This window comes from Elaeis guineensis, chromosome 16 (assembly GCF_000442705.2).
Source record: "Elaeis guineensis isolate ETL-2024a chromosome 16, EG11, whole genome shotgun sequence".
In the NCBI taxonomy this organism is placed as follows: Eukaryota; Viridiplantae; Streptophyta; class Magnoliopsida; order Arecales; family Arecaceae; genus Elaeis; species Elaeis guineensis.
Window position 1 is genome coordinate 33,303,073 of NC_026008.2, and position 24,813 is coordinate 33,327,885.

Consider the following 24,813-nt stretch of genomic DNA (forward strand, 5'->3'; position numbering starts at 1 on the left):
ACGAAACCAACCCTAAAGACCCCACGGAAGCCAAACGACTCTGATGGGCGGCCTCCCAATACGTGATAATGGACGGCTGACTCTACAAAAGGTCGTTCTCCCTTCCCCTGCTCAAATATTTGGGACCAACTGACGCGGACTACGCACTCAGAGAAGTGCATGAAGGGATCTACGGAAATCACTTGGGGGACAAATCCTTGGCCTACAAAGTCCTACGACAGGGTTATTACTGGCCCACCATGAAGAAGGATGCGGCTGAGTTGGTTCGGAGATGCGAACCATGCCAAAGGTACGCCAACATACAACACCAACCCACCAACCAGCTGACTCCCGTTGTCGCCCCATGGCCCTTCGCCCAGTGGGGGATCGACATACTCGATCTTTTCCCTCCGGTGTCCGGCCAGAGAAAGTTCATAGTCGTCGCAATCGATTACTTCATAAAGTGGGTAGAAGCCGAACCTCTTGTGCAGATCATCGAGCGGAAGATGGAAGACTTCGTCCAGAAGTCTATCATCTTCAGGTTCGGACTACTGCACACCATTATTACCGACAATGGACGATAATTCGATAATCGAGACTTTCGAGAGTTCTACATGAGATTCCATATCACGCACCGACTGACTTCGATCAGACACTCATAGTCCAATGACGAGGTCGAGATGACCAATCGGATCATTCTGCATGGGCTAAAGACCTGACTGAATGAAGCCAAAGGCCTCTGGGTCGAAGAATTAAATTTCATCCTATGGATGTACCGAACGATGCCCCGTGTCCCAATCGGAGAATCTCCCTTCGACTTGACCTGCGGAATGAAAGCAATGATCCCGCTGGAGATCGGGCTACCATCGACCAGAGTCGAGCAGTACCAAGAGCCGGGCAACTCCGAATGTCGGAGGGCCGACTTGGACCTCCTACCCGAACTCCGGTGTGAGGCTCAACTCCGCATGGCTTCCTACCGATAGAGAGTGGTCCGATACTATAACAACAAGGTCAAGCCAAAGCTTTTCAGGCCCGGAGACCTGGTCTTAAGAAAAGCAAAAGTTTCGAAGCCTCTAGACCAGGAGAAGTTGTCCCCGAACTAGGAAGGATCCTACAAGATAGCCGACACCTACGGGCTGAGAGCTTACCGACTCGAGACCCTAGAAGGAACGGCCATCCCCCGGACTTGGAACGCTGACAATCTGAGGTTGTATTACCAGTGAACTTTGTATCCCCTCGTCCGGAATACAAATCTAGTTTCAAAACTTCGGAGTCTGAAATCTCGACTCTTCGACTGTGGGTCGGCGCTCGCCAGAAGTATGAGCCCCGATGCCCCGACTTGGGCCCAACATTCCGTTGGAGAATCAACGGCCCGATCGTCAATGACACATCGGACACTTACGAGGATCGATATATCCACAACGACGGGAGTCACACTCCTTCTACAGTCGAACTCTCGGGCAAAATGATCGGCTAACTTGCCGACTTGGCCCCGGTCAAGAAAGGCAAAGCACCAACGCGACCAATGTCGCGTTCGCGACTTACCGACCAGGTCACGATCGGTCGAAGGGTATTCGACTTACCATCGTTTATCACACGCCGCGACGTATGTACCCGATCGAGGTCTGGGTAATAAAAACTCGACTTGTCATCATTTTTCCGACTGAATGCGTCAGACGACATTCGACTATCTGATCCTACGGAATGATCGGGTCATCAAGCTATGTCCGGAGGTCGGTCGACCTTCGACTCAACAAACGCGCCCGACTCACATCTGGGTGACGGGCGTTTGACTTAAGCTCTTGACTGTCGGGTCATACGACAGTCGGGAGGCTGATCTAAAGTCGGAGTTCGCTCTGCCTTGGTCATGGCGCACACTACCGACTGCCCCGGCTAGCCATCTGGGATCCTACCTAGTGCGTCGGGCCTACGACTTATACGTTCAAAGGTGTTTCAGTGAAGCATACATCCCAAACACACAAAGCAATTCAAGTAAGAGAGAAAGTTAAGAAAATATGTTTTCAGTTTCATTCAGATTTAAAATTGAGATTACAAAATGGGTCAAAGCCCGATTACAAATTGAGATCGCAAAATGGGTCGAAGCCCGACTACAAGTACATCAAACAAAAACAAAACTCCGATTACTCTTCGGAGTCGACTTCTTCCACCGGGAGAAGACCGAGGGCGATCGGCGCATCCGCTCGGGTCGGGGTGGCTTCAGGGGTCGAAGCCGCTTCAGGGGTCGGAGCTGCCTGGCCTTCGGCAGCCTGGTCTGTGTCGGCCTCCACCATGGTGGTACGATCTCCCGATGGTTGGTCAGCCATCTCTCCCTCGGCTTGGGCCTCCGACGCTGGCGGGATGATGCTACCGAGGTCGAGCTTCGGATACAGGTTCCGGACGGCTTCCCGAGCGTCCTCGTACCCTACACGGTACGAGAGGAAGCCGCTCTCTAGAAGTTCTTTCCGGTATTCTTCGAAGTCACAGAATTCTTCCACGGCCCGACCCATGGCTTCTTTCGCCGACTCCGCCTCCGCCCTTGCTATGTCCGCGTCGGCCTGAGCGGTGGACAGGTTCTCTTCAGCCTTGGCGAGGTTCCCTAAGCTGATTCGGAGCTGCTCACGTTCGGCCTTAAGTTCCTTGGCGAAGTCGTCCCGCTCGCGATGCAGCCGGCAAACGGTGCGGGACTTTCGCTTGGCGTCATCTCGGGCCGACTGCAGCTCAGTCCCCGAAGTGGCCAGAACGTCGGTGAGTCGGGAGACCTCCTCGGAGAGGCGGGAGATCTCCCCCTCAAGCCGGGCCTCCCGGTCGACCGACTGCTGCAACTGGTCGACCAACACTGCCTTGTCGGCTTCGACGGCCATGGCCTTATCTTTTCAGGCTGTCCGAAGATCGCCGAATCTCCGATACCCGGCTTCCAATTCGGACTTATTATAAATCAACTGCGGACAACAAAACCGACCGTCAGAAAATCGAACTTATGAAAGGCAACGATGAAAACGAAAAGTGAAGGGAGGAGACTTACCCGAATCACGGTCGGGTAAAAGGAGGACAGCATGTCAGACACCCTCTGGTTCTTCATGACCTCGTGATTAGCTGGGAGGATGACTGCCTGACATAGCCTCCTGGCCAAGTCGTGGTTGGCCAGGGCCGACGCCCCTTCGGGAAACAGGGAGTCGGTCGACGCTCCGCCACCGGCCGACCTCCTATCATCATCGGGTGCCATCGGGGCCTTCCCTCGTGCAGACACCCAGGCCCTGACGTCGAAAAGGGAGGGCATGCTTGAGCCCGACTGGGTTCCTCCCGAATGCGCGGCAGCCGCCGACGTAGGATGTTCGGGCTCGCGCGCCTCTGCCCGAACCTCTTCCACCGGCTGAGCAGCCGGCACACCCTCGATCGATTCCTCGGCCGCCCGTCCCTCGGGCGAGGCTGCTCCCTCGACCGATAGTTCCTCAGACGGGACTTCAGCCGGCATTGTCGGCACCGACAGTGCAATGATCGGCTCTCGGTCCGACGTCCGTTCGGAAACAAACTCCGTTCCCACCGTCGGAGCTACCTGAGTCCTCTTGGGAGGCCGCGATGGTTCGGCCCCTTGCGCCGGCCTCTTCCGCGCCACGTATTGCCTGACGTCGGCTGCCGTCAATCTCGTCCTCGACGGCATATCTGTAACGGCAACAGAGGATCAGCATCAAAAAAAAAAAACACACCTAGGCGAGGAACCGGGCAGAGACCGACATCGTACAGGGCCTGCTCGGTGACGAGCTCCCTCTGCTTCGGCATCGAGATGTCTTTTAGACGGTGGAAGTCTTCCCAGTCCCCGGCCTCCACCTGACTGTTCTCGTTTGGTTGGGTTCGGGGGTCTCCCCAGCGGGAAGGAAACCCCCAAGGAACGGAAGAAGAGACGAAGAAGAACTGGTTCTTCCATCCATGAATCGACGATGGAAGACCAGTGATAAAGGAGAGACCCTTCCGAGGGTTGAAATACCACCACCCTCGGGCTTTAGGGTAGGGTCGGAGAACAAAGAAAGCTCGGAAGAGCGAAATGCGAGGATTGATCGACAAAAGCCGACACAACAGGGCAAAGCTGACTACCAGCCGGACCGAGTTTGGCGCAAGCTGCGTCGGACACAGCCCGTAGTAGTCAAGCACATTCCGGACGAACTCCGAAATCGAAAAGCGAAGATTGCCCCAGAGGTCCTCGACGTAGAGGGGCACCTGGCCCGCAGGCGGGCTGTTAACCCGATCACCGGCTCTAGGGGCGAACAGCTGGAACTGCTCCGGGATGCAGTACTGCTCCCGGAGCCGATCAACGTTCGGCCCCGAAAGTGAAGAGACCTCCACCTTCGGGGTCGATCGAGGATCATCAGTCGGATTCCCCGACCGACCTCCTCATGGAGATGTTCTAGCTATTACGCTGGAACAGGAGTCAAAAAATAAGAGGAAGAAGGAAGAGGACTACGAGGAAGCAAGGAAGAAGACAAAGGACAATAATGGAGGCTCACTGAGGGAGGAAACGGAGATGATTACCTGAGACAAGGGACCGCTCAACCAGAGTTTCGACAGCAAGTTTGAAAAGTGAAAATCCGGATGCAGGTGACTCTGTATATATAGTGTCCCCCGACGGCCAAGATGAAAGCACGATCAGCGAGGATCTCCCAGATCGTGATGCGTGGCGACATCTGGGCCCTCCTTCGGCCCGACGGTTCGACGCACCTGTCCTCAGATCAGGCCACGTCACCTCCATCTGCTTGAGTGGATCCAGCCCAATGGCCCCCTGCCACGCGGTGGAAAAGCCGCGGCGGTTCGCGTTCCCGAAGAGACGGCGAAAACGGCGGTTTCCATCATCGATGGGATGCCTGATATCGACGGGACGTCTGACACCGACGAGATGCCTGACATCGACGGGATGTCTGACACCGACGAGTCATCTGACATCTGTAAGACGTCTGGCACAGGATCGAACGATGATACGATCGTCAGAGTCGGAGCATAATGCGATGGATATCCACTCCTTTCGCCCGATGCCGTCGCCCCATGCGAGGACGTTGGCCAGCACGCCATCCGACTCAGGAGTGGGGGGGCAACTGTTGGGATATACCGATCGGTCCCTCTCTGCCGACTCACCATCGGGCCCGCCTAACCAGCGCCCGACTCTACCGACCGCACCGACCGACGACTGCCGACACCGTCCGACCGAGTATACGTCGGTCGGGCAGACCCTCTCCGTTCCCGACTGGCTGAACCACGGAGCCCGATATCCGACTCCCGCAACACGCCCGACTGACCGTCGGAGGGTCCCTGGGTTTTCACCCGACACTCCACAACCAGACGACGACGTACAGTCGGTCGGCTCCTCTGAACACCGTACAGCTGCTGAGGGTCGCCGCCCTGACAACGGCATGCGGCGTAGCTGCCCTGGGATATTGTCCCACCTAAGACATGGGTCAACCCTAATGATTTGACAGCCCCACGGCGATTTGACAGTCCCACGGTGACTCTGACAGTCTCCGATGATTTGACAACTCTCCCATTGTCCTGCTATTAATGACAGCGCCATGCTGCGCTCTACTATAAAATGGAGAAGGCAACAGTGCTAGAGGAAGTCCCTTCGAAACTCTTGGGCTTACTCTACTCTCTCTCTCTCGCTGAGCTCCTTGATTCTTTTCTACTGTTGTCTAGTCTCCTCTCTGACTTGATCGTCGGAGGGTTTTCGTCGGAATCATCTCCGATCAGTGCAGATTTCTTTTGTAGGTGCTCGTTTCTGATGATCAGACGATGAGGAGATTGGTCGCAATAGGTACAATTTGCTTTATCCAAACAAATACGGTTTATACCCGTTTAGAAATAATCATATGAAGCCAACTCGTCCCTTCACTCATTTATAGGCATCGTTTCCAAGTTTTGCCAACCACAGCAGCGTATTTTGGGGATAGAGGACAGCATCGAAAGCAGAAATTTTCAAGTCCATATATAAGCTTGTTGGAGACATCGTACCTAAAAGTTATCAACATACACATGAAATAATATTTCTAAAACTTATAATAAAAATTTTGAAAATTGAAAGAATAGAAAATATGCCATGTGAATACATTGCTTTAAAAATGAATTTCGCATTCTTGTACATATTGACAATGAGATCGTCTTAAAAATACAGTGAATTTGCTTGAATCTGATCCTTTTATCATGAGTAGGATCATATGGGAGGCTTGATCCAATCGATTTTTTTTGTTGCCCAGTGAGATCAAGAAAAATTTAGAAACGATGGAAAGGAGACGGGTGAAAAAAATAATACTTTTGTTTGTCCCTTACTTATTCTCAAAATAAACAAATAAACAAACAAAATTTAATAGTTTAGTTGGGCATAAAGTCCTCGAACCGTGTGGCGTTGGAAACACCGATCCTAATGGAGTTTTAATCTCTATAAGTCTGTGTCACTTGATTGAAGCGTAAAATTAAAAGGACCACTATTTTGGTAGAAGAACTCTAGGTCTGACAACGCACATGCGGAGGACAACCCTGCACGTGCGGGCAGAAGTAAGAGGTCCACCAACCCTAATTTTTTAGTGATATCCTTTGATAAATCAATAACCAATCACCATTTGCCACGTAGCACAAAAAAAAACAGGAGCAAGAATCGTTTGGTGATTAATTTAGACACTTATAATAAATTAGATTAGTAATATTATTAATATATTTTAACCTTAAAGCTACAGTCATTTAGGAGGCAAGTCTTTTTAGCTTGCTCTTCTCAAAGCCGTGCCTTCGGTAAGCTCCAAGTCCTAAAGCGAGTCTGTAGTCTAAAACTCTCTCTATTAATAATCATCTACTCAGAGAAAGAGAGATAGGGATGTTTGTATTTATTCTATATCGATAACATCTTGCATGTATCTATATCCAGTAATTTGACATTTAATTGCTCTAATTCATAGTTAAGGTGATGATAAGGATCATGCATTGGATTTCATCAAGTGGCAGTATTATTTATCTATGAAGCTCTATCTACAACATGAGATGATGAAGATGATCTACCATAAGACACCCCTTGTTTTAGATAAGATTTTGGCTAACATTCTCCTTGTATTTCCCAGGAAAAAAGAAGGAAAAAACCTCTCTTTTATGATTTTATTGTATGCGCAGTAGACAAATAATGATCATCGTTATATATTGTGAACCAAGTTTTAGCTCATTGGTCACAACCTTTTGCTTAGGTGAAAGGTTTGTATCTTAAATACTGTTATCTCTCTGAAACATTCAGAGATTCATCCAGTCAAAAATGCTTGGCACTTCTATGATGTGGGACTTCTCTTCCCTGACTCAAACAAAAAAGGAGGAAATTACTATGTTTGTTGGAAGACAAGTGGAGAGGTGTAACCAAAACAATGATGAGATGAATAGATGATATTCAAATTTACGAAAGGCTGATGGCATTTGGCGCCTATAGGGTGTCTACTTTATATATTTTAGAGGCCACTTTACTCATTTGATGCAGCGTTTTCCGTTCATCCTGCGCTGCTTTTGAGCAAAAATTCCGGCTCCAGCAAAAGCATGCCATCATTTCAAGAAAGCTTGCAAGACTTCTGTTCCTCGTCACTCCCCAATAAATCTCACCCATCGCAGTGACGCATCCCTGTCCGCAAAATGGCCTTTTGATGTTGCACCTGCTGCCCCTGAATCTCAAAACTTTCAAAAACCAAGATGGCAACTTTTTTTTTTTTTTTTTATTTTTTTAACAAAAGAAAAGTTTTACAGGCCAAAGCTCTCAGGCAGTTTCTTCAGGTGACCTGCAAGATCTTGATGAGCAAAGTCTAAAAAAATTAATAGTTAACAAATAAAAATTCTTAGAATTGGTTCTAATGGAGGATGGGCCTTAATGCAATGGTAAGGTTGCTTTCGATATGAGCTCTTCATTCATAGAAATAATGTATCTGACCCTCATCTATCTTGCATTGGGAGCCTTGTGCGCTAGACTAGTTTATTACATTCTGCTGAAACAAAAAATGAAAAGCTATATATATATGTCAAAATATATATATATATATTTTTTATTATATATATATTTATATATATATTTTTTAATTTTTAAAACAAGGTTTCCATGGAAGTTCCTTTAAACAAACATATCGTAAAAGCAACTGATAACCAGCATTTCAACTGCTTGGTTTGATGTTGCATGCACATTGGGAACATATTATAACAAGACTAGCTAAAGTTTTGAATTGCTTAAGTCAACCTGGTAAGTTTTTCCTCTACATAGAGTGCAGATTTTAGTAAAATGGTAAAATTGTTGCAAGTTTGGATGATTTGTCAATGTTAATGAATGCATTACACATGCCTCAAAGATGATACATTGGAACGATAAAGATGTTGCTTACATGCCTAGAACATATAGAAATTTTTTTTTTTCTTTTTCCATTTTGGATATTTTATAGTGATGAGAAAGTGATGGAAAAAGCCAACTATGTCAAACTTTAGAATCATGTTGTTGTATGAAAGCTAAGAAACTTGTGATATATATTTTTACTTTGATTTTAGGGCAAGACTTTTAAAATGTCAATCTCAATAAGTTTTATCTCTTACACTCCAAGAAAGTGAAATCAAATGATTTTAGTATTATCATAGTTTGATATAATCTATGGTTGAGAAAAAGAGTTAAACTATATCATAGTTGACTCGATTGAGAAACAAGAGGATGTAGTTTAGGTATGTTGCATAAGAAAAAAAAAAAACCTCTCCCTCCATTAGAGGTCCATTGACTTCGACGATGGAGCATGCTGTGCCTTGATTCCCTAACTAATGGCACATGAGTCATAGGAATGGCAATGCATGATGACTATAGAGGATTTATGCTTCAATAGAGGCCATCCATCTATATGTACAAGGCTATCATTTAAGCAACTATATGTGGGCATGTATTTGTACATGAATGTAATATAAATAAGAATCCACCAAACTAAGAATGAGGTTTCTATTATTTGGGTTTTTGGGTCGGCTCGGATCAAGTTCGGTTTGGATTGGGTACATTTTTGTTGATCCAAATTAGACTTGAATGACAAATGGGACACGTTGGATTGAATATATAAGATCTAGACTTGACCTAGAATTTAAATGAGGTCTAATTTTTGAACCTAACATAACCAAGAGTCTAGGTCAACCAAACCCATTTGCAGCCTTAGCTAGCATAAGGCCGTTGACTTTGGTAATGGACCATGGTGGGCTTTGATGCACCAACCAATGGCACACGAGTCATGGGAGTGGAAATGCATTCATGAGTATATAAGATTTATGCTCTAGTTAAGACCATCCTTATCCTTCTTTCTCTCTCTATATATATGAGGCCATCTTTTAAGCAAAAATTTGCCTTTTTATAATCGTCTTAGCCTTGACATGGACACGTTTGTTCCTAAGACATTGATGATGCTATTTTATTTCAATAGTATGATTATAATTTGAATTAGAGATGCGCATGGTTGTAGGTCAACATAAGAATCAAACCAATATGACTTTATTAGATAGGTCCAATTTAAGTATTAGCGCGAACCAGTTTGCTTTTAATTTTGAAAAATTTAATTATATCGATTCAACTCCACAAGCATTTGACTCAATCAAGCCCCAAATGGAACATTCTAATTTTTGAAGTTACTATAACATAAAAGATCATGATTGCTTAAATTGTGAAGTAATAACTCATATCAATATTTGTCTGTTGAATAGAGTGTAATGTTTCCTTGTTATTGAAACATGCTATATTAAGAGTTTAGAATTCATTTTTTGGACCTTGTTGCTGTTTGATATTGTTGAATAATTATTATGTCAGTTTATGTTGCTTATAGCTAATCCATGGTAGGCTTTTTGAATAAAATCAATTAGTCATTATGTTAAAATTTATTTTTCATACTTTTAAATGAGAATAATCTCCATTTGTTTGGTTTGCTTTGATTTTGACATCAGTTGATTGGTTTTGGGTACCAAAAATAAAAAAATTGGTCAACATTAGTTCAATTAACACGAACCTATCAAAATCACATGAAACCCTCGTATGAATGGAATCATTACCACAATATTTTTTTCCTCATGAACTTACATCTTTTATAAAAAATATTTCATCAAAGATCAAGATATATATAACTTTATTGAAACCCATCTATCTATCAATTATTTTCAAGTTCATTGCTGTATCTGTTTAAAGCTCATCTTAGTCATAAACATCAGCTTTCTGTAGAAAAAAAGAATAAAAATGATAAACATCATACAATCTATGTAATGAAAAAAATTAAAATATTTGATGATGATAAAAAAAAATAATCTGAACAACAAATAAATTTTTCATAAAATCTTAAAATTTTAGCATTAGCATAATTCAGATTGCAAGCCGCATGCTTAGATGGCAAGCCCCTGTTATAGGTATAATTTTTGGAAGCACTAATGTTAATTTTTAAAATATTATATACGATTGTTCATCAATTTGCTACTTCTATAATTTTATAAATTAATACATAAAAAAATATTTTGCTGATTTCCTGTAAACAACGTAAAAAAAAAAAAAAAAAAAAAAAAACAATAAAAAAGGATGCCGTTTGAATCTTTTTCCCTCTAGAGGGAAGGGTAGGAAAAATCAAACCCAAACGTAGGGGTAAAAGTGTGGCGACCTCTCCAAAAGCAAAGATCGGGACTAATATCAGGGGGTCCACTGCGACGGCAACCGGCTCTTTCGCCCCCCGGTGCTCTCCAAGGACCGGCGGATGCTCTTCCTGGACCCCCCTCCTTCCCTCCCCTTCTTTCTCTAAACTACGTTCCCCCACCCCTCTCTCTCTCTCGTGCCTTGGAATCCCCCCCTCTCCCTTCTATCGCTCTCCCCTTGCCTCGTGCACCAATTTCCTTGCACCCATTTCTTGGAGAGAGGGAGAGAGGCGGTCATGGCGTCGGGGAGCTACAGGAATGGGGGCCCAAAGCTCTCGGCCAAGCTCGATCGGCAGCACTCCGCAGTCTACTCCACCCCCAAGGCATCCGCCAAGTCCCGGCCACCCGCCACCCCCGCCGCCGCCTCCAGCCTCCGCCGTAGCGGCAGCGGGAACCCGGCCTCCACCCCCGCCAGCAACAAAGGTGACGCTGGAGGTTTGCTTCCCCTTCTTTACTTCACCCCCCCTCCCCGCCCCCCCACCCCCCCTCCCCGGTTAAATGTGTCTCTTTGAAGCGAGATCTGGGGGTGGATGGCACGTGGATGGGCTCTTTTGGTTTTATTTGGTGCTTCTGTGACCTGTTTGTTGAACACGGTTTTTTTTTTTTTGCTAGGATTTGTGAATTGGGAATTAGGTTAAGGGTTGGGACGCTGGGCTCGTTCTTGAGCTTCTTTAAATTTTCTGATGCCTTTTTTTAATAAAAAAATCTTCGGGTCCAAGGCTGTTTGATTTGAATATTCAAATTATGGAGTGCTCCGCATTCTGTTTCTAAATTTTGGAAGAATTTGCTGGAAAAGATTATTTTTTTCCAGATTTTATGAAATTTTCATTCCATAATAAGATTGCATGCAGCACTTAATTGGTGGTTGTTGGTTGTTGTTTTGAAGCTCCTTCCTGTTAGACCACAAATCTGCAAACGTCTTTAAAATGCAATACAAACTTATCATAAGAAAGAAAAACTATGGACAGCTAAAGCATATGCATTCTGTGGAAATGCGAGGTGCTTCGTATAAAATTTGTAAATGGAAATGTATCTCATGCAGCAAGCCCATTGAACATTGACCTCTGGTTGTAAGAATTTTTGAAAGCTAGGATTGTAGTTGATTCGGAAATTATTATGTGGGGGAAGCATGAATTACTGATAAATTGGAATCATGAATGGTAAGCTTTGATTCAATTAAATGAACAGAAAACAGGGTTGCAATATGAGTAAAAATCAGAGAAAAGTGAATCTCCAGCAATTATGACAAGATGGTATTAGGAAAAATAAAGTCCTAGTCAAGGTTTTAAATCCTGTGGGACGGGATTGTCTTAATTTTTCTATGGAATGGGATGTGCCGCCATCCCACCCCATTTCGACACTTGGGATACAGGATATGCCAAGACGTCCTGATCGAGATGTTGGGATGCTGGTAGGATGGCTTTGTCTCGACACATGGAATGGTATCCTATTCCGGTGTCCCGTGGGATGTCCCGTTGGGACCTGAATCATTGGTCCTAGCATCCTCATTAGAACTTCAAGTGGTTGGACATTTGAGCATCTCTTGAATTTGTTAGCTAGTCTTTTCACTTCTAGTTGGATTTCCAGTCATTTCATGTTGTTGCAAGCCCACATTGCTAGCTTCATCATCCATTCCCAAGCTCACTTATTTCTTTTTGCACTATATTTCTTGCACTGCACCTAAAAATTCAGGAGTTGAATCATAATTTTATAAAGTTGTCTGCATGACAGATGCTGCCTTTGCGGTTATTGAACACAATCTTCGTAATATTGATCCCATCATCATCTTAAATCAATGCTCAACTCATGGACTTGCCTCATCATAAGCACCAACATCTACTTTTGTTCGTCAAACTACACAGGTTTCTCTTGGACTTGTGGTGCTGTGGTTAAAGAAATGTGCTTAGGGAGGAAATTGTGTGGTGAAGCTAAAGGAGGGAGAAGTAGTCATAAGAGTGGTTATAACCTAGTCATCAGTAGAGTTCTTACTTCTTTGAAGCAAGGCTTTCTAATGTTGAACTCATTCTCGAACCACTAAGCTAAACAACAAATTACATTGTTAAATTCTTAGCCCCAAGCTCTGTCTAGCATATGTTTGCTCAAAATTTTCAACCTAAGCACTGCCCAAATTGTTGTATTTTCGTGCTAAGGTTTTTTGTTATGGGCTAATTTTGGTTATTTCTTTTAATTTCTTGTAGAAATAGGCAATACTAATGCTTTTCAATATGTCATGTTCATATAATAAATCTCCTAATTCCTTTTTTCTTCAGGTAATCATGAGATTGTTTCAAGCTCATTATTGATGAAGCGATATTCTTTGTTTGCAACTACAGAAAGTTATTAGTGAAAATAAAGAAAAGTTATTAATATAACAAAGTTTTGTGAAGTCATGTTCTAACAAGAACCTCTGGCAATGTATTGCTAGATCCAAGATACAAACACATAAAAAAGCATGAAAATGCAAGTCAAGCAATTAAAGTTACTGTGGTTGTACTCATGGATCGGCAAATAGTTTATCAAAATCAGACAATTTTGGTAAATTAAATTTGGCTGGAAGTAATGTAGCAGGGTTGTTCTCATGAATCCAACACTTAAATCCCCAAAACCAGGCTCAAAATACTTGAATCCACTAAAAACTAGCAAGTTTTGAGATAGAAAGCAGGCCCACCAGAGCACAATCCCGGAAAGTCTATAGAAAATGAGAGATAAGGAGGAAAAGAGTGAATTCCTGTGTGACCCCTTTTACAGCTAGTCAAATTCATCAAAGTTGGTTAGTTTCCACCTAAACTGTCAAAACTCATCAACTTTAACCTAAGCTGGCAAAAACCAAAAGCTGTGGGATGGTTTTGGCTTGCTCCCAGCTGAGTTGATCTTTTTCAGCTGAAATGGATGTACTCAGGTTGAAATTTTACACTGTTGATAATAAAAAGTTATCCTTTCGCATTGGACCATTGACTAGAAACTGAGATATTCTATAGCATATATATTTCCTATGGTTTAACCACTACAATAAGTTCAAGCAATCTTGACAGTATGTATAATACAAGTATGATATGTCCCTATAGTGATGATATGATTTGTGGGAGTTGGCACAACACTCGTACCATGTGTCTGCATGGGGACATATTGAGCCCTCATACTATACTAGGCTGATATGGTATGGCTTGTACCACCCGGTAAAAGTAAAATGCTGATTCTAGGTATGCAATGGAATATCAACTAATGCAGGCAGGTAGGATGATTATCATCCTAGATTCCTATAGATTAGTTAAACTGCAGTTTTAATTCGAAATATATTTATGCACTAGTACATTGTAGCTAAATTGTTCATATTCTAGCCATATTTGAAGAAAATAGCATACCTTACCATGATTTGCCTGTAATTTCACAAACATCCGTTCTTTCCTATCCTGTATGTGCGGAGTATTGACTTGTTGCAGAAGACCTTGCCAGCGCATCCGTGGCATATGCACCATACACTATACTTTATTCCTTATTCTTGCACTTTACGGCTCCACGATGGTTCTTTTGGATCCAATATCTTCCTTGCATTTGTTGCTTATGGCCTCTGAATTACCTCTTATGCTACTCTGTATGATTGCCACATGTGAATAAAATTATGTACTGATTCTTCTGGTGACTATTTCCATTTGAATCCTTTTCATATACAAGGTCTCTGAATCTTATTTGAACTTTTGATTGTGAAATCCATGTTATTCTACTTTAATCCATTAGCTTGTGTAAATCCCTAGTTAAGTTCTTTGGCTCGACAAAATTTTGTAAATCAACTGGGGAGTAATAGCACAAAAATAGATTCTATTTCTAAGGAGTATGAGATTTGCATGATTATGTTTGCTTACAATTATTCTTGCAATATACTATCTTTTATTTTGCTATTTATTTTGTGTTCTCCACTGATTTATTTTATAATTATGTTACTTTTTTTTTTGTTAAAATTTATACAAAATAAGAAACTATTGACTCTCTAATAGACTTCATAGTCTATGGATTGGCAAGTATAATTTGTGATGTGAAACTTCTAAATTTGGATTGGCAACTCTTCCATAGACTGCATCATTTTTACTCTTCACCAATTGCAATGAGTCAATAACAATATGTTTATGTACCATGGTTAATATTATGGTCACTGAAGTTTCTGATATCTAGGCTTCATATGCTGCCAAAGGGTATATGTTTGGGTAAGTTCTTGTATGCTATCTAGTTCATATGACAGTAAAAATGTTTGGTATATAAATAAATCACTCTAGTGGATTATGTCCAATCTACCAGGTCTAATACTTATTCCTGTGCTCTCTAACATGCTGCTGACTTAAGCTATGGTAGTTATGTGACAAAGCACACCAATGGACACAGCATGCCAACTATATGTCCTCAGTTTCTTGCATGAGCTGTTTTTGCTTTTCTTGAATGTGGGGTATGCCTTGCATGACATTGATTACCCATTAGAATTTCTGTAGTTGGTTGACATTTCTGTCACCATGAATGAGCTCACTTATTTACAGGGCTGACTTTTGCCACGTGCATCTTAGTTTGTCTCATGATCCTTAATAAACAAATCGATTGATTGAAAAAAATCTTGAGTTTATGCAGCTGTAATCATACTGTTGTATCTTTCACCGCAGATATTTTTAATCTTTCTTTCTGGATTTCTTATTGACAACGAATTATTTGTTTTTTAACATTCCGTGCAGTTCCTGGAAGAGTTCGAGTGGCTGTTAGACTTAGGCCTCGAAATGCGGAGGAGTTGGTGGCAGATGCTGATTTTGCAGATTGTGTTGAATTGCTACCAGAGGTTTTGACTTCTTCCTTTGTTTTATTTCACTTGTCCATATTAAAGGCTAGTTGATAATTTCTTTTTCTTTTTTTCTTGAGGAAAAGATTGGACAAAACCCAATCTGATTCTTAAGATAATGAACAGAAGTACAAGCAATGCTAGTTGATTCTTTCAAGTTACTATGGCTACTTTTGTGTGGAATCTTGGTGCTGGATTCTTGCAATTTATTTTGTATTTACTATCCTGCAGCTTAAAAGGTTAAAGCTCCGCAAAAATAATTGGGACTCAGAGACCTATGAGTTTGATGAGGTGCTTACAGAATTTGCCTCACAAAAACGTGTTTATGAAGTTGTTGCTAAACCAGTCGTTGAGGTACATATGAGAAAAATACCTCATGCTTGATTTTTGTCTTTTTGGTTCTATGATTGCTAAAGGTGAATCATGTTATTCTAGTAGAAGCTTTATGGATGTGACTTATGGTGGTTCATTTTCTGATTCTAAGTTGACTATGGAGGAGCTTGCTGCCTTTTTTCTTTTTCATTTCAAACTTGTTGTACACATGCTTGTTTTATTTATTTAACATGTAAATTTCTTATTGTAAGAAATAAAATTATTTCTGATGTCTTTTTAAGTACCTTTATGAACCCCAGGAAACCTCCTTTTAACATCATATATTCTAACAGCAATTTCTCACAGGCAAAGCCAAATCCCTCCTCCCACAAATAGGATATCTTAATCAATGCCATTATCTTCATCAAATTCTCTCTGTTAAACTGTCTCCTAAAATCCTAGGATTTTATGAATAAACTTACCTGGACTTGTCTCATGGAAACAATTAACTGTAACTATAGCTTCTTGATATTGTTTCCTAGTGTTTGATGGGACTTACAAATTTAAGAAACCGCATCCAATGGTGTTATTGTTTCTTCTCATCCCTTTTAGGGTGTTAGGCTTATGGGAACATCTTCTCTAATTTTATCAATCTAATCTTGAAGCACTATGGCTCATTCAAGCACCACACCATTTATTTCATTCTCTACCTTAAATTATTACATCTAACTTCCTATTTTGATTAGTGACCTGTCAAGCATTCCTGAGTCTCTTGTTTTGTAGACTTGCAAAAGACATGCAAATGGAACTCATATAATTCTTTGTTTATTTGCTTGTTGTCTTGAAAGGGACAATGCAACCATGTTACTCTCTTCATCCAATAGAGCTGAGAGTCGAAGACCACTTGCTTTGCATGAAACATAGTTTTCATAATCCCTTTTGTCAAGGGCAAAATAATCGTTTACAAGTTCTTTGTTGGAAACCAAGATTTGTCTGTGGAGAATGATGGATCACATGTCAAATTGCTTATCAGATCTCCTCCTGATCATAGGTCTGACTGATTCTTTGTGTTCACTTTCTGTATTTTTATGTTGAGTGCTCCTACATTAAGCTTCTTATTCTTCCTTGGTTATGTGATTTTGGTCCATGTTAGATTGGTGTTGCTTCCTTCTCAAGTTAGTTTTCCTCTCATTACTTTCCTAGGGATTTTCATTTGTTGCAGCTTGTGATGAAGCCTCGTTTCTTTGTGTAGAGTGTTCTGGAGGGATATAATGGTACTGTTATGGCTTATGGACAAACTGGTACCGGGAAGACTTTCACTCTTGGAAGGCTAGGAGAGGAAGACAATGCTGCCCGGGGAATTATGGTCCGTGCAATGGAGGATATTCTTGCAGATACATCTCCTGATACAGATTCCATATCTGTATCCTACTTGCAGGTTCCAGGCCATTATAACAATATACTATCATCTAATACTTACTCTACTTTTCTCAAGAAATTAAATTTTTTTGTATTACAATATCAATGGAAATTTCATTCTTGTTTCCTAAGACTGCTAAAGTTGAATGTGTTCTGTATTTTTTTATTTTTATTTTTATTTTTTGCTGCAAGCTAATGCGTGCTTTCTTTATGGATTTGTCCAGCTATATATGGAAACCATTCAGGACCTTCTTGTTCCTGGAAATGATAACATTGCCATTGTAGAAGATCCAAAGACAGGAGATGTTTCACTACCTGGGGCCACCATTGTAGAGATAAGAGATCAGAGGAACTTTGTAGAACTCCTAAGACGAGGGGAAGCTCACCGCTTCGCTGCAAACACAAAGTTGAATACAGAGTCATCTCGAAGCCATGCTATTCTTATGGTAACTTATCAATTTTTTGTTTACAATCTCCTATTTATGATTGTTGCATTGAATTTGGATCCTCTTTGTTCAAGTAGAATAATACTACATCTTTCTTTCTTTTGGTTCAGGTACATGTTAAGAGGTCAATTAAGGGAAGGCATGATGCTGAGCCAAGTTTACCTAGAGAGAATGGCAATGCCTCCCCACTTCTCTCCTCTCTTAGGCCACCTATTGTTAGGAAAAGCAAGCTTGTTGTTGTTGATCTAGCAGGATCAGAGCGAATAGATAAATCGGGTATATAAGATATGCTCTGCAGATAAAAGTCATTGATGGCTAATTTTCTTTTCTGTTTTCAATTGTTTCTTCTTTCTATTCATAGATATTCAGGTATCATATGTCTAACTATATTTGTGTATAAATGCATTCATTTTATGTAAGGTGGCCAAGGCTGGGTTTGCAGTATGCATTAAGATGTACAGGCTTGACTTATATCTAAACTGACCTGTTAGCAGGTCTTTGTCACTACATTTATCAGTGGGTAAGTCATGGCAATCCACATGCAAATCACCTAAACTGATAGGTCACTTCCTCAACCATTTGAACTCTACTTGAACCACATGACCAAATTTTATTCTCCTCATCCATGGTTTAGCCACTGAAGGAAAATTACTGATTATCATTTGCGATGCTAGGTGCAAATTCTAGGTTGTGATCCGGAAAAAAACATGCAAGCATTGTTTGTCGAACCAGTACTGGAAGGCATACTGGCCAGCGACTGGTTCGGCATGGTACAAGTCTGTACCATGTCGTTTCAGGGCATAGCGACACAAGGAGAGGAGGAGAGGGAGGGGAAGGGGGAGAAAAAGATAAAGGAAGAGAGAGATAGAGAAAGAGAGGGAGAGTGGGAGAGGGAGGGAGGGGGAGAGCTAGAAACCCCACCCCTAAACGTCGTGCATGAGAGAGAGAGAGGGAGGGAGGGAGGGAGGGTGAGGGCTAGAAAACCCTAAACCTAACCCATGTGTGTGTGTGAGAGAGAGAGAGGGACCAAACACTTTGGGAGGCAGTTGCAAAGAAGGGGGGGGGGGTTAGTGGCATTCTCCAATATCGAACTATCTCGAATCGTGCCTAGTAGGAATCCAAAATGTAGCACCTGGTGGGGAGGGAGAATCCAATCGTGCTCGGTGGATGGCCCCCGACCGATTTGGTTCAATATGCCTTGAACCAGTCGGTGCGGCACGGTTTAGCAAACCTTGCATGCAAGTAATTTATTGCTAGCTTTGCCATATTGCATGCATGGTTTGATCCAATGCTTGATGAGGATTTACCTATGCCCAACATGCTTATATGGTTATTGCTTGACTTATTCTTGAGAAACAATGGAAAATTCATATTGTTGAAGCCAGAGTCCTTAAGCTTCTTTTTTGTTCTACATAAGACAGTTTGACATTTTACCTTGGACTTGCCTCATCACTTAAATGTTATATCATTGGCTTACCCAGAATGTTTCTCCTCAAGAATTGGTTTAGTAGGTACTGGCACATTACAACCTTGAATCAGGATTCAGTTATTGAAAATCAGCAGTCTTGCCACAGTTGCTTCCAACTCTTATTACTTTGCTATCATTCATATATTCAACAATTTGACTTACCAATTATTATTTGTTTCTTCCTTAATGCATATTTTTGCAAGGAAATTCCTTATTTCATGTAAATTGTTGCTTTTGGTATCTTATTATCCTTCATCCAAGTTGTTAAAACCTCATACATGTATTTGTCTTTTTGCAAAAACATTCCATCATTGCCTGTACAAGAAAATTTAATCTATTGTTGTTCCTTTTCATATCCAGTTGTTCTTGAAATTTTGGTTACTGTAATTTTTGTCTTTATTCCATTATCTGCTTTTCTACAATTTTACAGATTTTGCATAGTTATATAGTGTGTAGATAATCACAAGTTAACTGATGTTACACTAAGGTACAATATTATGTCTAGGCTCCTTCCATAGGTTGTGATGGAATGGAGATCAGCAAGCTACTCACCATCATAAAGAATTTTGCAGTTTGCCCATTAATTTATATACGGAGAGATTGCATGGTGAGAGGACTTAAAAGAAGTGGTCATCAGCTTTTGTATGCTTTCTCCACTTGTGAAAGATCATCTTGCTGGCAATATATGTTACCACTTACTCCATTTATCAAACTAGAGGGGGTAGTCAAGTGCTTAACACCTAAGTGATAGAGAAGATGCTAAAGCCAGTCTTGGTTTTATGAGGCATCAGAGATTGGGGAGAGCTAATGCTAGAGTAGAGCTGAGGCATTCTGCTTACTACTTTTCTAGAAGATGAGGTTATCTTCTAGGAAGATGCAGAAGCTAGTGCTGGGACTAATAGAACTAATATCTGCCAAAGCAGTGTTGAGTGAGGGTTTGTCAAAGAAGAAGAGAGTCAGTGAAGGTCCCTTGATGAAATCAGGAAGGGCGTATAATATCTACATTCTACAAATCAAGGAGCATTGACAGATTGACTTAGAATCTTTTGTAGAGAAATGCCAAATAGACACGGCTATGTGATCCTATTTGTGGGATGAACCTTCATATTAAACTCCATCGATGTATCAATTGCGTATATGTAGTAACTAAACATGACTAGTAAAAAATTTTAACCACGGCAACTTATCCTTGAGAAGAAAATGCAGCCTCAAGATCTTTTAAGTAGCGAAATGGGCTAGAATCTTTCATCGAACATTGATGCTGAACATGGAATAAAAACACAATCACCAGATATAATAGTACTATAGACATGGAGTATGAGAATTGCATTGATGTTGAAAAATATAATGTCAAGAGAGCATGGCCATGATAACTCCATGCAGGCTTTGTATGATTGCTAGCATAACCACATCTAGTTTTATGGTGGAGGCTTCAGTTATTGTGGTGGTTCAAAAATGGTGATAGGGAGGCCGCATTTAGACCTCCTTAAAGTGTTCATTAGGAGAGGTGCTCTTTATTTTCATCTTACACTAGCTACCATGGTTTGCCATACTATACCATGCTGGTAGGAAACTGATACTTAGTATGGGTGCATACCAAGTGTTGACACTACGAACCGACCTATACTGGCACTGTACCATCATGGTACTACTATGGGTACTGAAACTGATATTGCAAACCATGCTAACCACAAACAAGGGAAATAATATTCATCGCATATTGTTGTTTTATTGTATCTTTGGTATATTATTAATTATTATTCTTTATTTGTTGTCTTTGATGCCCATTTTCTGTAACTATAATATAACATTCATGGACTGCTGTACTGCCTAGTTCCAGGCACACCGCATCTTAATGGGTCGGAACCAGTACAAAAATAGTATTGAGGTAGATACAGGCCCTGTTCCAACTTGTACTGAGGTGTCTCGAGATGTATCGAGGTGTACCAGACTATGTACCAAGCAGTACCACTCGGTTTTAGGTGGTGCCTTGACAAAAGTAAGAAACCAAACCAAAGAGGGGGCAGCTTTTGTTGTGTTGTCAATTCCCTTCTCCCAAGTGCTTTCACACTCTGAGATGGGAACCCCTTCCAACACTTGATCAAAAGCTTATGTTTTTCTAAAAAATGTGATATTTTTCGAAACGATTCCTAAAGTCGACGGATTTTTCTCTTACTAAAAATTTTCATTGTTGTCGGTATTGATATGTAGAACGGGACTCTCTTTATTCTCCTCCGATTAATCAATTTTTCAAAAGATCCATGATGGGGCGATGGGGGTGTTGTCTCATCTACTTACCGATGGTACTTTTCAGACAAGCCTCTTGCTATACCTTTTTTGCATATGAAATTCATTCTCATATGACTTGAAGGGCCTAGCTTGAGAGTCGTCTTAGTATGGAGTGCATACCGTACCATACTGATCTATACCATATCAAATTGGTAACGTACCATTACAATACCCAGTACTGAGATTGCAGACCTTGATAACATTGAAATTATTCCATGTTTTAGAATTAGTACCAAAGCCAATATCACATCCTTTGTCATGACATGAAGTGAATCAAGATAATTGCATAAATCATTGTTTGCATCTTTGACTTCTAATCTGAAGTGAACTTATCCTTTTAGGCCTGACAAATTTTAAGTTTCTTTCATCTACCTACTTATTACTCTGTAGCTACCCATGGACCTTCATAGAATACTTGTTGACTGCATGTATTTATTTATGGTTTATTAGAACATTTTTCCCTTCTGATATATAATAATCTGTCACTAATGGTCATCCAGTCAATTTGTCTATAGTGCTTGCTGCAATTATTTCAAATATGTGTATCCGTTCTGATCCTTTTAATTTTATGGCACATTTGTTGTATTGGAGATACTGAAGTCTTAAAGTATATTCATTTCCACTGTATGAACATATTTAACTTATCAAGTAGTTATGTGAGTGCTTCTAGAAACAATACTAGTTAACCGTTCCTTTCTGAATTGCCATCGCATATTCTCAATCATATTTTGGGTTGTACATTTTTTTTATTTTTGAAAGTTGTTGTTGTTGTCAGGAAGTGAGGGACATTCTCTGGAAGAAGCAAAATCGATTAATCTGTCCCTGAGTGCCTTAGGAAAATGCATTAATTCACTTGCTGAAAATAGTCCACATGTTCCCTTTCGTGATTCAAAGCTGACAAGATTGCTTAGAGATTCATTTGGAGGTGAGATATTGGAGCATTTTGAGCTGTGTTGGTCAAAGCTTCTAAAGCTTAGATGGTTGGTTGTTTTCACAGCTTATGTGCATATTAGTCTTAGTAACCTATATTTATTTACAGCTTTACACCATTTATATCCTTTTTCAAATAACAAGCCAAATGTGAAGATTTATAAAATAGATGATTTTTCAAAACCTAAGCAAGACAACTTGGTGTTCTTTTGTCACCAAAAAATATGACGCCCTTACTGTCCTATATTGCTGAGAATATATTTTTGTGTACCCTAGTCATAGACTTACATTTTCATCCACCATCTATGGCTATGATTTTCTATTGAATGCTTCTCCTGTTTCTGGAAGTCATAATCTGGTATAGTTTCTTATTGTACTATATCATCTACTTATAGAATTACTTAGCTTACCTGCTCATAGATGAACGCTAAAATTTGTAGCCTTCTGAGTTTGATCCACGCAGACATGCTGAAGCTTTTTGGTTGCATGCATATATATGCACAGCATCCTTACATATGCCTGTACACCTGTATGTGTAAACATTGGTACATACTTATATACAATGTATATGCATAAATCGATACATCTATGAACATTTCTATATAAATAGATGCACGCATGCACACACACACATAAATGTATGTATGTACATACACATACACACATAGATATACATCTGTGTATATGACTATGTGCATGTGCATGTGGGTTTCTACAAAAGATTGAAAAACCCCCTGTACATACTGTCCAGGGACTGGTATGGGGACTCTGGAATGTGCTGGTTTTTGCGAACTGGGCCTGTATTGCAGTGTATCAAGGTGTACTGACCTAGAATTACTCGGTATACCTTTTTTCCTTAGTTTTTTTGTTTTTTTTGGCTCATTTAGACTGGGGCATACTGAGGCGCACCTCCCCCATATCAAGGATCACACCGTAGTGGCTAGCCATTGATATAGTACTGATCTTTGTGATATGAATCCTTCGTATGTACGTATATGTTGATGCACACATTTATGCATTTACAAACACAACCAGATATGTATGCATGTCTTGCACTACCTATATGTTTGTTGTGTTCATTTATTCTTTCATTTTTTTTGAAAAATCTGTGTGCAGAAAGTATCTTTTACCATAAACATATGAATAATTTAAAAAAAGGCACTCACACCCCTCTATGTTTATTCTGATAAATAGAGGAAGAGTTCTTTGCAAAGTTATATTTGTTTCAGAGCATGTACTCCAACACTCAAATTCATAGTATCAGAGCCTAGAACTGCTGTATAGAAAGGGATCATGACTTATTTTGGCTTAATGGGTCTAATTTCAAGCTGTAATTACAATGCTATTACTTTGTTGGATGGAATGTATATAGTTGGTTTTGTATTTTATGAGGGCTTCAAAAGGTGGAAATACTCATCAAAACTTGATTTGAAGGAAATAATAGTGGTTTTTGTGCTCTAAATTGGATCTAGTGCGAAATTTGGGCATGCTTGAGGAGATAATGTCAATAATATTACTAACCTGAAAATAAAGTTGGAAAAAGGATTGATATGTGCAGCATTCAGTCTGCCCTAAAATTTCTCATGATATATGCTTGATGGGCTTGTCAACTTGCTCATGGAACCACATGATGGAGAAAAGAGTTACATTCTATTTTTGCCTAAATTCTGCAATAAGTTTGTCTTGTGTTATTTGGAGACTTCAGGTTTTGGGAGTTCTAGAAGGTCTGACATGGCAGTCCATGACACTTCTAAAATTGAGTTCTTAGGTCAGCTTGAAGTGTCAAAATTTGGCATTATTATGTAGTCTCTCCTGTCAAAAAATACCTTATTGCTTGTGATCTAATCAACACTAAATAAACAGTACAAGGACATCAAAGGGGCATTAATAGTTTTTATACTGCATCAGTCAATTGTTTATATCACTGTCTGCATCTGCAGTTGGAGATAGTCTTCGTGGCAAGTTCTTTTTTTCAATACTTGATTGAGAGCTAGTTACAAAGCATTTTGAAATTTGATCGATGCTTATTTTGATAAATAAAACTGACCATATGTAAAAAAATTTAGGCTTGCAGATTAAGTTAAAATAACTCCAAAGTAGTTCTTTTCACAATTGTAAAAATTTAACAGGCACTGCAAGAACTTCATTGGTTGTGACAATTGGCCCATCTCCACGCCATCGAGGAGAGACTGCAAGTACTGTAATGTTTGGACAAAGAGTATGGTTCTTATATTGCACTGTCATTGCTTTGTTGTTAAGTTCTCTTTAACTTTTATTATTATCATGCCTGTGGTTGAAATTTTTGTATTTCAGTACATGCTAAATCATCTATTTTATACCATATATTTGTCAAGATGAAAAATTAACAAGAACTTGATAATGTTCTAAACTTTTGTAATGTGATGCTTATTCTATGTTACAGTGAAGAAGTTTCAGTTTAGATCATTTTTTTACATCGTTTCTATTTATTCCCATCTGTTATC

The 24,813-nt window shown here is 40.8% G+C and overlaps 1 protein-coding gene across 4 annotated transcripts in view; it reads left to right on the top strand.

Annotated features, from left to right (window-relative positions):
• The first annotated feature begins 10,726 nt into the window (after positions 1-10,726).
• Positions 10,727-24,813, top strand: part of LOC105059403 (kinesin-like protein KIN-UB) — a 38,105-nt gene continuing 24,018 nt past the window's right edge. The window contains exons 1-8 of one of the 4 annotated variants that reach the window (XM_010942681.4): positions 10,727-11,088; positions 15,366-15,466; positions 15,698-15,820; positions 17,031-17,216; positions 17,422-17,643; positions 17,754-17,919; positions 22,176-22,325; positions 24,460-24,548. In XM_010942681.4, the coding sequence (XP_010940983.1) occupies positions 10,890-11,088; positions 15,366-15,466; positions 15,698-15,820; positions 17,031-17,216; positions 17,422-17,643; positions 17,754-17,919; positions 22,176-22,325; positions 24,460-24,548 (1,236 nt within the window). In that variant the 5' untranslated portion in view covers positions 10,727-10,889. The remainder of the gene's footprint in view (positions 11,089-15,365; positions 15,467-15,697; positions 15,821-17,030; positions 17,217-17,421; positions 17,644-17,753; positions 17,920-22,175; positions 22,326-24,459; positions 24,549-24,813) is intronic. The other 3 variants (XM_010942682.4, XM_010942680.4, XM_073250043.1) reach the window with 3 other exon arrangements.